The sequence below is a fragment of the Meriones unguiculatus genome, chromosome 12, assembly GCF_030254825.1.
Source record: "Meriones unguiculatus strain TT.TT164.6M chromosome 12, Bangor_MerUng_6.1, whole genome shotgun sequence".
Taxonomy (NCBI): domain Eukaryota; kingdom Metazoa; phylum Chordata; class Mammalia; order Rodentia; family Muridae; genus Meriones; species Meriones unguiculatus.
In genome coordinates this window covers 2,802,375-2,817,556 of record NC_083360.1, presented here as the reverse complement: position 1 = coordinate 2,817,556, position 15,182 = coordinate 2,802,375, and the positions used below count along the sequence as shown (strand labels likewise).

General features: G+C 42.6%; 1 protein-coding gene across 4 annotated transcripts in view; it reads right to left on the bottom strand.

Annotated features, from left to right (window-relative positions):
* Window positions 1-15,182, bottom strand: part of Arap2 (ArfGAP with RhoGAP domain, ankyrin repeat and PH domain 2) — a 208,289-nt gene that overhangs the window by 149,968 nt on the left and 43,139 nt on the right. For all 4 annotated transcript variants that reach the window (XM_060365295.1, XM_021658054.2, XM_021658056.2 and 1 more), the window contains exon 2: window positions 6,991-8,019. In XM_060365295.1, coding sequence (XP_060221278.1) covers window positions 6,991-7,880 — 890 coding nt within the window. In that variant the 5' untranslated portion in view covers window positions 7,881-8,019. The remainder of the gene's footprint in view (window positions 1-6,990; window positions 8,020-15,182) is intronic.

Below are 15,182 nucleotides of genomic sequence, written 5' to 3'. Positions count from 1 at the left end.
GTAGCCTGGTAAGGCAGCCCCATCAGGGGGAAGTAATGAAAAAGCAGGCAACATAGTCTGTGTCAGAGATATCCGCCACGCCCCTAACTAGTGGGCCACACAGAGCCTAAGATGCCCAGAGGATACGTATAGGTCCAGACCATGCGCTATCTTTGGTTGGTGCTCCATAGGCTCCTCTGGGCCCTGGTTGATGGGCTCTGATGGCCTTGTTGAGCTCTTGTCACCTCTAGGCCCATTTATCCTTACCCTCTCTTTTCAAGTAGACTCTCTATGCTTTGTTCAATATTTGCTTGTTAGTCTCGGTATCTGCTTCAAGCCATTGCTGGATGGAGCCTGTAAGAGGACAACTCTGGTGGGCTCCTGTCTACAAGCACATCAGGGTATCCTTAATAATGACAGGGGTTGGCTTTCTTCCCTGGCGTGGGTCTTAGGGCTGGGCATTTCCTCAATTTCTGTTCTATCTGTTCTATCTTTGTCCATGCAGATCTTATAAGTAGGGTAACCACGTTCATAAACCACATTTACTTGTAATTGCCAGAAACTGAAAACAACCCAGGTGTACCTCAACAAAAAAATAGACACAGAAATTGTGGCACATTTACACAATAGAATACTACTCAGCCATTAAAAACAAGAAAATCATGAAATTTGTAGGCAAATGTATTGAACTACAAAAGAACACCCTGAGTGAGGTAACACACACCAAGAAAGACACACATGGCAGGCACTCACTTATAAGCAGATTTTAGCCGTATAGGACACGATAGATATATCACAATGCGCAGACCCCAAAAACGAGAAGCAACAAGGAGGACCCAAGGGAGGACATGTAAATCTGACCTGTACAGGAAAATGGAAAAGACAGAGGTAGTGGTTGAAGAGCAGGAACAAGGTAGAAGAGGGAGCACAGAGAGAAATGAGGGAGAGGATCAGACCTGGAGAGAGTAGGGGCAAGAGGGCAGAAGAAATGCAGAGAAAGAGAAATGGTGAGTGGGGGCATCTCTGTGACAAGCTGCTGACCTAAATCAGAACAGGCCTGTAGGAGGATGTGAGGGGGACTCTAGCTAAGACTCCTAGTAGGAGGAGCCATGGAGACTGAAGAGGACACCTTCTGTCTAGACAAGACTCCTAGTGGACAGAGGAGATCACCAACCCACAACAACCTCAATCTAATGGGAAATTTTTAATGCACATGTCTGTCTCTACCTGTGAGCATCTCAGAAATGCGCTTAGACTAAGAATAGGTGGTCATTAAAGGACGGCAGCAACCAAGTCTACCACATTATCATGGAAACATTTTAAATCTCCTAGCACAAGTTGAGATTTAATATGTCCTTTTTTTTATTTGTTTACAAGAAAGTGAGAGTTAATGACCTTTGATGTAAATTTGATGTAAATTCCTACGCATATGGATACACATTCCTACCCTCTAACGATAAACCCATTATTAAAATTTTAATTATATGCTCAAATCAGAAGTGTGCAGATCTTGCAGTGTTTGTTGGGTTTCATTTTATTTTATTTTCCGTAGGGCTAACAAGGAAGGCAGCTAGGGTCCGCCGAAGGCAACGTTCCTAACTGCCAAGCCTGAAGACCCGAGTTTGAGCCTCAGGCCCCACAGGGTGGAAGGAGAGAACCCCTTTCTACTAAGTTTGCCCTTCTCTTTATACATAAAACAAACTAAAATAATTTTGAAAGAATACATTGTTTTAGAGAAAGCATTTAGGAAGAACAAAAGCTGATTTCCGACTGCTTACCATTCTTCTGCTAATGTGAAATGTTCCTTCAACACAAAATACGATGCTGATTCTTCTCACTCCAGAGCTGTCTACATTACCTTAAGGTAGTACTGTCTGGGCACAAACAGCACTTGGAATGCTCTGAGTGACTCTCCCCACTCGATCACATTCCTACGCCATTCTTAGGACCCCTTGCTAGCCCTTACTCTACAAACTTGCATTTGATCCCTACATTTTAACCTTCTAAATTTGTGTTTTCCAGACTTGAACATCTCCATGCTGGAAAGATCCTACCTCAATGTCTACAGCCTAACGTTAGGGTCACCGGCAGCACCTCTGATGGCCCCAGGCCAGGCGGACTGCTTTTCCAGGCACAGCGGGGTCAGCTGGAGTACTTATGGGAAATGGGTGTCCTGCCCTCTCCAATTTCCCTAACATGAAAATCCCCGAGTAGAAACTGAGTGCCCTGCATCGAGATGGGCAGGGGTGGGTGGAGCACGAAGCACAGGAGGCTGCAGGCTGGCACAGTACGGCTGAATTGCAGTAACTCCGTTCCGGGAAAGTCTGGGCCCATTCCTAGGATTCCCCAATTCCTTGTCTCCCTTGTTCCCAGCTGCTCTGGAGGTTGAGGCAGAATGACACTAAACTCAAGGACTCCTGGGCTACAGAGTAAAGTTAACAGCAGACTGGGCAACTTGGTAAGCACCTGTCACAAAATAAAAATGTTAAAAATAAAACGGTTCTGTGATAGAACATTTGTCTAGCATGCAGTGGCCCCTACTAGGCTTATCCTCAACACCAATGAAACAATACACATACAGTCACACATACATACACGAAATCAGTCCAAACCTCACAAAGAGAGCTATCCAAGCTCTGCAATGACGGATTAGCGGGATTTCTGCCTCTCAAAATGGCTGCACACTTTCCTTCCGGGGTGTGTGCATGCTCCGGCCTATCCCTTCTTTCCGCCAGATTCTTACTCTTCCCATATCAAGTAAATCTTTATGAAAACTTTTTCTCGACAAACTCTAACTTTGCTTCAAATACAAATGAGTTTATAAAATTCTTTACTCAATTCAGTGACTACTCTCCTTTATGCTTTCTGTGCATTTTGCTATTAAAGTATATAAGATAATCTTCCACGCAGTGAAGAAGTCTGTGTTGTTTTCCTTATCTAAGATGGACTCTCACTACGTAGCCAAGCCTGATCTGGAACCTAAAATCCTCCTAGCTTCTGCCTCCAGAGGGCTGGGTTTATACACATGAACCACCATGCTCTGCTAGACATTCAAAAGCTGCGGAAATGGCAAGTCTGGATTTTATCTGTTCTGGGAAAGATAGATCTCCACCACTTCTCAGCTCTACACCGCCCCTTTCTTTCCCATGACTGCCAAATCTGCCTTTTCCCCTTCTTTAAATGCTCTAAAGATACTTTATCCAAAAGAAGGGCTTCCGCCAGCTGTGCCAAGTACCAAACAGTTTCCTGAACTATGCACAAAAACCATTAAACATAAGGAGAGAAAAAGAACACATTTCTTTCAGTTTCTAAGACACATATTCTATTTTCCTCAGGACAATCCTGCATGGGATCAGAGGACACTCCCAGAATTCCCAGGCGAAACCAAAAGAGGCTAGCCACGATGTCTGCTCTAGGCTCTGAGCATCAACTCCAAGTCAAGACAGAAAAGAAGGAAAGCCTCAAGGCATTCCCTGCTCCCCCCACACTAGACCTACCCTCCAGAGAAAAGGAACAGGTGTGAATTCAGAAACAAGTCAAGGCAAGAAAAGAAAAACTGAACCAGAATGTCAACTGTGTCTGATAAGTTAGGAGAGGACAAAGGGAGGAGATGAAAAAATATTGTTATCGGGCACCAAACTTGCATGTAATATCTTTTATAAATATTATTATTTGGCCAAAGAGAAACTGCCATTCTGTAATCCACAGCTGTAGTGGATAGGTCATATTATAGCACTGAGAAACTGCACGAGAGCCTCTATAATACAGAGGACCACAAGGAAAAACAGTGGCCTTCGGGAAATCTTTTTATTTGGTTGCTCCTTTTATGAGCTGAGTACATCCCAACAGCCCAGAAAGCAGGCATGCATCTGGCTTACTCCGTGCTGAGGATCATCTAATCCAGCGCTTCTTGCATGCTAGGAAAACACCACCAAATGGGCCTCACCTCAGCGCTCCCCACTCTTGATTGTGTCTCTATTTCTCTTTACTCCACAGGAGAAGAAAACAGAGATTTCAATGACCAAGTCTGAAACCACAGTGTGAACACTACACGGACATTAGTTTAGAACAAATCTCGATGTTAGGCTACTTCTAATTTTTAATATCAAGAGGCTTTCATATGACGCAGAGATCCATTCTATCCAAAGGAGCCAAAACGATACCACTCTGGCATTTGGAGAATTTTAACTGAAGGCCATGTTGTAAAGCTGTCGGGAGGGAAGGAAGTGCTCTCACCTGGGCATGACTTCCTAAAAGCAGAAGATGAAATTTCCCAGTGAAGGGAACAGCACCCTTACCATCAAGGACTGACGTGGAGATGCCACTAGACTCGGAGTAATTGGTCCAGACTTCATGAATGAAGAACCCTTAGCTTTTGCTTACACTTTACATGGAGTTAGTTATCTATCAACTGCTTGCCCTTTGCCCCATTTAATTTGTAAGAATTCTCACTGTCTTATCCCTTTCTCCTCTATGAGGGTTCCTGTGCCTGAAACTGTTTGTGATGCTTTCTCCTGCTATTCCTCCATCCATTTAATGCCAAACCTGTTCAAATTTAGCAAACATTTGAAAGGTAGAAGGTTATATAATGAGTGATATATAAACTTGAGTCAAATTCTTATACGTTCTTTTTGGAAAATCAGTATTAAGAAGTCCCATACTGGCATAATCCCTGCCGACTACTGTATTTGTGCTTAAACCCAGATCTGTGCAGTCCTCATCCTCATCAGAGAAAATTCTCAACACAACAGACAGAGACTATTATAGAAAACTATAGCCAATCGAAATACAGAGCTCTGGAGCCCAAACCCTGGACACATCTACAAAATAAACTCCATACCTAAGGGTTACGCAACACTGAAGAAGAGGAGTCAGAAAGACTGTAAGAGCAGAGGATCAGGGAGTTTGATGTGAGGCTGTGCTTCCAGGTAATTGCGGAAGCCACACCCATGAAGTCTTACTAATCTGACGGGCTGAACATGGTCTGAGCAAGGGTAACAACAACAGACATGACAAAGCAGACTGGGGGTGGAGGGGCTCCACAGGCCTGAGCCCTGTACCAAGAACTATGCAGGTAACTGAGGCATGCTGAGGGTGTGAGTGGCAGACTGCCTCAGGGAGGAGCACACAACCTGCTCTCCAATACCAGACAGTCAGTATGAACAAGTAACACACAGGCTGAGTAGGTTGTACTTAGGAACACATATACATATATGCACATGTAACAGTCAATGAAAAAGAGGCCATGATTTTGAAAGAGAGCAAGGAGGAGATTATGGAAAGTTTTAAAAAGGGAAAGAGAGAGGAAGAATGACGCAATTGTAAGGAAAAGCGCTATATTATTGAAATATTCAATAACTTCAATAAAGGACATGTTAAGGGTCCTGGTTGACTACTGAGTATACCAGGGTCATGACTGGTTTCTATCCATATGTGAACACCTTACTTTATCATCTCAAGACACACTTCTCAGTCGACATATTCCAATAACTGGACATAAGGGGTGTACTGTTTGTTGTCTTTCTTCTACAGTAGTTATGTCCCTCTGATACTTAGTTACGGTGATTTTTAAACTCAAGTTATTTTGGGTGTATCCCCTAGACTTTCTAAAAAAAGAAATAAACACTGAATGGCAAAAAGAAGGAAAAAAGGGATTGGGTTCTGGACATTATAGAACAAGCTAGAAACTTATAATAATGTCACTTAAATGGCATTATTAGCACCAGGTTCCATGGGTCTGATGGCATAGACACTTCTGTGGAATGAAATCTTCATTCCCTGACCCTGAGATCCTAAGGAAATGAACCTAAGAATTCTACCTAATGAGTTACACAGAGTGAGCCATCTCTATGTCCAGGATCTCTGTGAAGAATGGACAACAGACTGAAAATTATAGAGCAGGCTACGGCCCGCACATTTTATAGCTGATAGTTTTACTGCTGACTCTCAGAAAACAGACTTTGCTATTGGTTTCGGGCCTATTACAGGAGAGAGAAATTAATCAGGGTCTGTGAAATACTTAAATTCAACCAAGATGTAAAGTGCTACACTGCACAAGGATGTCTTCTTACCTCTTCTCTTGCAAATACAATTTCAATTGCCAAGGGTCTGACAGGTCAAAAACTCATGCAGCCGGATTTGGGCTGGGAAGAAGCCTCTTCTGGAGCTGTCGGCCTGGGGTGTGTGCAGAAAGCCTACAGCAGCCATCAAGCCTGAATCACACCTCACTTCCCAGCAGGAACATGGGTGGGTCACCCCACCCTTCCCTGGGAAGAACCCAACCATTTAAGTATAACTGATAAATGGTGGGAGGTTCTCTCTGCTGTAAGCCTCTCTGACACTGTCTAGCTACCTCAGAATACCTGCAACCCACCAGTATCTGGACGGCCCCTCTCCTGGAGGTTCCAGAGTTCTGAGGTCCATGGACATGGCTTCACACTGTACTTCCACCATCTTTTTACAATTGTTTTTTTCCGCATTAGACTGAAAGGCTTTTCCTTTTCTATATCCTCCAGCCTAGCACAAACACTTCCAAATTCAACAGATTTGTGTTGAATTATTAATTGGTGCCAAGCACCGTGCCAGGCAACGATAGGCTGGCATTAAAAGTACATACCCTGCCAAAGAATAAATAATGAGGTGGAGAGATTCAGTCGGCAGATCAAACTTGTGATCTGTGCTAACGGACCACAACGCAATAGGAGAGAGGCTGAAGAAAGAACTATCCAGGAGGATCATGAGAAATGCATGTTCTCCCAGTGAAACCTGGGAAGCCAACAGTCTCCTATAGCTATGTATGTTCTAGAAATAGACTCTTGGGAGCTACATGCAGTACAAATAAGCTGGGGGTAAAATGTCTTAAAAACAAAACAACAAACAAGCAATGGAAAGGCTGGTTGGACAGTGAAATATGCAGAGGTCAGTCTTAGAAAGGAATGCTGAAAATATTGTTGCTAAAAATAAGTAAAGTCTCTCCTATTGAATATGCAAGGTTTCTGTCACGACCCTTACCTCCCAGAAGTTGCTTTTGTTGACCCTGGGATCTCTGGTACAGGCCGGTGTCTCAGCAGAAATGATCGAGAAGGTCTGGAAACCAGCTTGCTCCGGCTTCTCATGGGTGTGTGGACTGGTGAGGATGGAACGTACAGATCATTCACAACCATCTCTCCCTGAAACTGGAAGAACGGGGACGGTGTGGAGTTTTCTAATAAGCCATTAGTTCCATTTCTAGAATGCGTTTCCGATGTTGGGTAATCCACAGCGGGAAGGCATTCAGGGTTTGTGCTAAGAGCGTTGCTGGAATCTTCTGATATTAAGTTGTCTTTTTCCGTTTGTTCTGCCACAGCTGTGCAATCCACAGCCTTCTTGGTAATCAAAGAATCTATTTTAACATTTACACTACCAAATAAAGAATCTTGCGAAGAATCCACATTCTGGTGTAGCTCGTCTTGAAAGGATGGGTCATGTGAAGAAAGAGAGAGCTTATCATGTGACTTAGGAGACTGGCGATTTCCATCACTAAGGGAACTCTCCAAGGTCTCCAAGGCTGCCGGGCCAGGTCTCGGGATGCTGACGGAGTCAGCACATTCTGTGCAGGTGTTGCTGCTGGACGATGCCGCACTGGGATGCTCTTTTGAGGAGCCACCATTCTTTGTTTTATGGACATTTGCATAGATTGGGATGTCTTGCATTTTTGAAAAGATCATTTGTAACTGTTTAAGTATCCTCCTACGGTGTCCTGTAGGCGATATTCCGATCTGGTGTAGCACACTATCATTTATCGATGCACAGTCCTTCACAGTGTAAAAACCAAATTCACGGAAATGTAAGAGGTACTGCTCCAAATTGATGCTCATTAGAAAATCTCTGATGTCCACATTTACTTCACTGACTGAGGACATAATGGTCGCTTCATTACTACCCAAGTGCTAAAAGGCAGCACAATGAGGCACAGACAGGGATGTACTCTTATGGGTCGTTGCTTCTATCACTTGTGACAGAAGTTTTTAACAAAGTTATTTTCTGTTCATGCACTCAAGCCTGGGAAAAATAATTAGAATATTTTCATTATTATGAAATATAATAACATAGACATATAAATAAACAATATATATAGTTTCTTTTAGTGGTGATAGAAACCAAACCAAAATCTTGAGACATGCCAAGCCAACGCTTTTCCCCTAAGTGTCATTTCCAGGCCAGGTCTTAATTTCACAAAACAGAGACTAAGGTAACAGCTGGCACCTGCTGAGACTGGGCTCTTTGGCAGCCTTGGAAATTGGTTTCAGGGCACGAATACTGTGATAAAATAAATTTTTAAAGAAAAAAAAATGAGTCTCAAAAATATAGTATATACATGTCACAAATATATCATTAACTGATAAAAGCACAAATAAAATAATAACGAAGACTGGTTCTGGTTCTCAAGGCAGTATGGAACAGTTTATACTGTTCACCAAACAAAACAAAACAAAAAACAAAAACAAGCGAACAAACAAACAAAACAGCTTAATAAGCATTCCAAGAAATAGAGCAGCACAGCTGGGCAGGATAAAGACCTGGTTAACAGTCTATATAAAAGGGCAACACAGTATCTGAATGTATTACTTCTCTGGAAAAAAAACAAAAACAAAAACAAAAAAACCTACAGGTGTTACAGTCAACTTCCAAAGTCATACATTCTAGTCAAATAGTAAGCAACCAGTCAGACACAGACTTTAGAACTGATATTAAATATTCACTTGGTAGGTGTATTAAACAAGCACTCCCAAAGGCACTGGCAGATTATACTCTTGATGTCTAAGTTCCTGGTAATTTTTCTTGTTTTATTTTTATTTTTATAACTTATTCATTCATCATATATTCCAAATGAAGCCCTTTCCTCAACTCCTCCCTGTCCTCCCTGTCCTTCCTCCCTTCCCCCTTCCCCCTTATCCCCTTCTCTTAGTGCACTGAAAGGGGCAGTTCTCCTCCTCTGCCATCTGCCTTGATCAAGTCTCATCAGGACTGCCTGGATCCTCTTCCTCTGTGGCCTGGAAAGGCCACATCGCCATGGGGCAAGTGATCAAAAAGCAGGCAATTGAGTTTATGACAGAGGCAGCCCAAGCTCCCCTTACTCCGGTACCCACATGAAGACTGAGCTGCCCATGGGCTACATCTGAGCAGGTGGTCTAGGTCCTCTCCATGCATGGTCTTTGGTTGGTGCATCAGTCTCTGCAGCACCACCTGGGCTCAGATATTTTTTAGCTTTGTTGGTCTCCTTGCGGGACTCCTGTCCCCTGGTAATTTTGCATAATAGTTGCTCAATATGAACAACTTCCACTACAGTTTCTGACCCTTAAAGCAGGCAGACCCCATTGCTCCTTACATTTCAAAAAAGCAGCTGTCATTATGTATGCGTTGTCAATATTAACATTCAAGGTAAGACCAGCTGAATAATAATTAGGTGATTTCTAAGTATCTTAGTTAACAGGAAAAACAGTACTAAGAGGGTGAAATGTCAAAGTTTAAAGGTAATGTTTTCTCTCACTGTGTTCATAGCAGAATCTAGTAGCAGGTTCAATTTTCTCCCAAACAAAGCTTCTTGCTTTTTGTTGTTGTTTCCTTACATGTTTCTTCTTTTTCCATTTTTTAGTAGTAAACTTGGAGCCCAGGACCTCCTCTATGCTACATGAGCACTCTGTAATGAAGCTACACCCCCAGCCCTTTCTACTTTTAAATAAAGCTTGAAGGATCTCACTGTGTTGACTATGCTGGCTTTGAACTAGTCCTAAGTCCAACTCTCTGAAGCTACAGTAGCTAGTCATTACAGATGGGTGCCACCAGCCCTAGCATCATAGGTTTTTAAAAAAACTAATTTATTACAGTTCTAGATATATGCAGATCTCTATATCTTATGCTTCAAGGAAAAGAAAATAAGCATATAAAAGTTAACATAACATTAAAAAAAAATAAGGTAAAATTCCCTAAGCAATTTCTTTTCTGCAATATCTCTGGAAATCACATCTGCTATGGTTCTCCATAGACTCAGCATATAGGAGGGAACAAATATTCATAAACTATCCCCTTAAATATTAAGAACAAATCAGCAGACACCATCAAACAGGGAAGAGCTCTGGGAGAGAACGTCCATAGTCATCAGGCCTTACTACAGAAGCAGAGAAGTTAACATGCAAGAAAGGAAAGCAGGAAATGTGTGTGGGGGCGGGGTTTAAAGGGCACAGAGCTAGCTTGCACTACCAATGCCAACTACTTTACTTTACTTTGTAGGTGATTGTGCATGGTTCCTTTTCATTTCCAGGGCACTGGCCGGAACTAATTGCTATGGTGTATTAAATAAGTGAATATAGAATTCAGCTCGTTATAAAGTACAAGCACAATGCACTGGTTAATAATGTTAAAGGATCATAATCACTGTCCTTTGGGGTAAACTGAACTCCAAATGTCACAGGGTCATTAGCCTTCACAAAAACCTATTAGAACAAAAACAACTTTGATAGAACATACGCATACTCCAAGGAAATTTCACATTTTTCTCTAAGTGGTGTCCATCAGCTCTCCAGTCACCAAATCTGGCATCTAGAGGGATTCCCCAAGCCCATCCGTGTCTCACCAAATACATACAAGAAACAAACTACTGATTTTATTCCTCCCTATAACTAAGTTGTGACCTCCACCTCCTTCCTATGCTAAGGCCTTAGGCTCAGCTGAGATTTTGTGAGCTAATTACTTGATTGATACTGTTCTGATAAAATGGGATTAGATCCTTGTAAGAGAAGCCAAGGAGCCTCTTATTTCCCAGTCCAGGTCATAACAACCCCACCCAAGTGAGGACACAGCGAGAAGAGGGTGCTCACAAGAACAGAATCATAATCCGCCAGCCAGCAACTTGACATGGCCTCTAGAACGATGAAAAATGTGTTTCTGTTGCTTAAGCCAGACAGCCTGTGGTACGCTGTTATATCAACTGGTCTCACTCATACTCCTCCATTATTACTGTCTGTGCTGTTCCAGGACCATACCTTGTGCCAAAACAAACAAACAAACAAACAAACGAAACACCAAACTGTTTCTGAATAAGTCTTGTTTCCTTCATCTCTTGTATCAGAGTGTTATCAAAAATCAGTCTCAAAATTGTCAAGTTGAAGTTTCTTATAGTGCCATGCCACTTGCTAGCCTTCATTTAATTAAAAGTAAAATAACATAACAATAATGATGATGATGATAGCGGCGGCAGCAGCATAGTCTACTGATGTGTAGATTAAACATATGCCAAGCATCAGATCTTGTGAATATCTCTGAAGTCAGATATTGTAAATATCTCCTGTAGGAAGTCAATTATGGTAAGAGCTTTACATAAAATTCAAACCACCTCAGTCACTCTACCAGCATCCCTCACTCACTTTACCTCATTACTGTTACTCCTTTGAGTCAGGAAGCTTGTTATTTCTGTTCCTCTAGCATATGTTGTATCTGCTTGTCTGCTCACCACGAATAGTTCTGAGGAGGCAGGTATTACCTCCTCTATGCAGGTAACAGTTGGACCCCTAAATTAGAACGACATGCCCTTTTCTCCATATGTATCCGTAATGAACACCTGGAATGTGAATTATGGACTACCAGGGAGAGGTGTGGTTGAAAGTTTTATATTGCTAGATTTGCTGGTTTGTGTTTGTCTATGTTTTCGTACGCCAAGTCTTTCCTTTCACAGTATACAATTTACTTCCTGGGTGTCTAAGTTGAGGATAGACACATCTCTCTGCTATTTAACAAGCTAAAGCTGGATAACTTTGGACACCTGGAAGAGGCTCTCCACCCTTGTGCTTTGCAACTCTTTGTACTTTTACACTCAATCAGTCTTTCAATCACCTGACTTTTTGACTATCTTACTTAAAGGGGTGAGGAACCAATGGTGTTCACATGTCTAGTCTTATCCTGGGAGACTTTTGTTTCAAGGAAAGAAATGAGACACAAAGGATGGGAACACCCTTAAAAATGAGACGGCAGCAGCCCTCTGTGCTTGCCATGGGGTTTTTAGAAGGTCTGGTCTGCCTCGGTGACTCTCCACGGACTTGTGTGGGAATCTGCTAGGCTGTAACAACTATGGAAGACAGGGCCAGAAATGTCTCTTAACACCCACCACGCATAACCAGGCTGTGCACTGAAACTTGGTAAATAGAGCTCCAAATCTCCTACAGTTCCCTAGCCTGCTCTGCAGCCACCACTCAAGTTGTACCTTATCACTCTTTCCCCTGACTAGAAAACCTTAAAAATCCTAATATGCTTCACACAAATCTTGGGTCAAACAATGTTCAAGTCTTGCCTCCTTCACTCCCTCGAGGATTGAACTCAAGAACGCATCCAGCATGGTGATTCAGATTCACATCCTATAAAGTGCGAACACTCGGAGGTACTCAAACATTTGTACAGATCAAATGGCAGACGGCATTCCACCAAAAAGCTGTGCAGCGCCCAGCCATGCTACACATTCAATTCCAATCTATGTTCACTACTGTGCACCGTTGATTCTTTCTATTCTTAGAGAAAGGACAGAGACAGAGTTAAAGTGTAGAGAGGAGTTTAGGGTCCATGGGAGGAGCACTTACTTCGTGTTATGAAAAAGAACCAGGCTGTTTAGGTAGGCTTTCATTCGTTTCCAGCACAGCATTTGACCTTCCTGTCCTTGAGTAAGCCATCCAGAAGGACACAGGCATATGATAAACAAAGGGGAAACACAGCATTAAAACAAAACTGCGTGTGCGTGTGTGTGTATGTGTGCGTGTGTGTGTAGGTGTGCGTGAGTGTGCATGTGCGTGTGTATGTATGCTCTCACACGCACGCACATACACGCACACTCTCTCTCTCTCTCTCTCACACACACACACACACACACACACACTTCTTTTTTATTCTGGCTTTGAAAGTATCTCTACCATCCTCACCAACCTCTGTCCACAGGCCCCATAATTCATGTCCTGGGATGCTAGATACAGATGCATGTGGAGAAAGGACTGTTTCATTCTCTGTTTGGAGGTTATCCTCATCTGTTAATACCCTAAAGAGTGATTGAACGACATAGAAATAGGTATTTATTTGTTCTTATTCTGTTGAAAGAAGGAGGAGGAGGAGAAGGAAGAAAATCACATTTGAGTTAGATCTCAAAGACAATAGAGTTGTTTGGTGCCAGTTATGTTGTTATGACAAAATAGCTTAAGCTGAATAATGGACAAACAATGAAGATGCATGGGTCACAGTTCCAGAAGCACAATCAACCCAAGGGGAAGGCATCTGGAGATCTGGTGTCTGGGCAGGGCATGCTTCTCCCTCACATGTTTCACATCTTGAAGAGGAGCAAATGGGATGAGTTTGTGTTTCCCATCTTATAACCTCACTAATCTCATGCACGGCTGCTCCATCGTTTTTGGGTCTAACTACTCCCAAGGTTCACACCTTTCGACACTGTGACCAGGAGTTCTGTTTTCATATGTGATCTGAGAGCATGAACACATTCAGCCCGTAATCTTGGTCATATTCTGCTCATTCCATTGGCTATTACAGTGTAAAAGCAAAGAGTCTGAATCAAAGTGCCCTGGGTCACATAGTAGGTCACCACCTACAAGCCTTGTGCACCGAAGTTAGGGGTTTAGTGTCCCTATACTTCAGCCTCCTCAACAGGAAAATGGTATAAGTAGTTCCCTTACTTCCCCCATAGGGCTGCTGTGAAAAGTGAATGTGTTAATACATTTGAAGCCTTTAAAACATCAGCTTACAAATGCTAAGTCACGGCTTCTCACTATTATTTTATTGCCATCCCATAATACATTCTGTCAAGATGACAATAACCTTCTGAAGCTTCCCAATAAATGTCAGTTAAAGTATCTGTTCATAAACATCACACAGCATGTGTTGAAGGATGGAACAAACGTTGGCCATTACAAACACGACTGCACAAGATCTCACTAACCTGATGTACTTCAACGAGGAAGCAAGCAGAAGGGGAACACCACTTAAACTCATGTGATACAAGCCTGGCCTATGTGTCACTTTATAAACAGTTTTATCATCTCACAGAGCTCTACTCTGAATCCAGCTCCATCTCATTTCCCTGCTGCTATCACCCACGCTGCTACATTATTTACTTTAGACTACTACAATAGATCCTTGAACCAGTATCCCTAACTCTTTCTTGGACTCCTCCCTGCACACAGCAGATTCCCAAGATATGAAAGATTATGGTGAATTTTATAACACAAGCCACATGCTAACTCTCTTTTGCTTCTATCTCTCTCACTTCTTCATCTCTAGTGTATATTTCACATTCCCAGTGCTCATATCTCACTCCAGCAAACATCCCTTCTCAGAAAGGCTTCCTCCACCTGCTACACTGATAAGCATGTCTTGCTACTCACCACTCTTTACTCATGCCTTAACTGTGCCCAGTCCATTATTTCACTACCTAACACCTCCTATGTATTCATGATGATAGGTAGGGAGCCTTCATCATTTTAAACATTCATTCTCAGTTAGTAAGCTAGTAAGTTGAAGAGATAGAACAGAGTCAAATCCCTCCAACCCACCTCACTTTAAGAGATCTTTAGGTTAGGATTCAAATATGGCAGGAGTCAGATGGAGTCACTCCAAAGCGTGGGCTGGGCACCCACCCCCTCTCCTCCTGCCCCATGTAAGAAAAACCAGGCCACTGAAGCCCTCTTCACTTCTCCCCTGTTTCCACCCTGTCCCAGAGTAGCTGGGTGAATCTCTGAACTAGGAAAGAAAATAAGGATAAACCTTTGTCTCTGCCTCAGCCCCTTCATTAAACTATAAAGGGCGCTGAGTGCCGAGTCAGGCAAGTTTGGAATCAACCTTGTCGGCTGTTATCCCTTATGGGAGGAAAAAAGCATTCGTAGAACTGGATTTCATCATGTGTCTAATCCATTAAAGAAGCCTATCTTTACTTTTATCTTAACTTTACATGAATTGGAAGCTGCAATTGTCATGAAAAAAAATAGGCTTAATAATCCTAAGATCACACGATTAAGATTTCAAAAACAGCTACAAAAGGGAGGTGAGTCGCTATGTGAATGATGTAACTTCAGGGTCCTGCAATACACGTCTCAGAGTCTAATAACAATGGAAGATGATTGTCTTCCAGCACAGTAGTTCCCAGTAGACTGGTACTGTCTCCTGGGGTTAGAGCCAAAGGA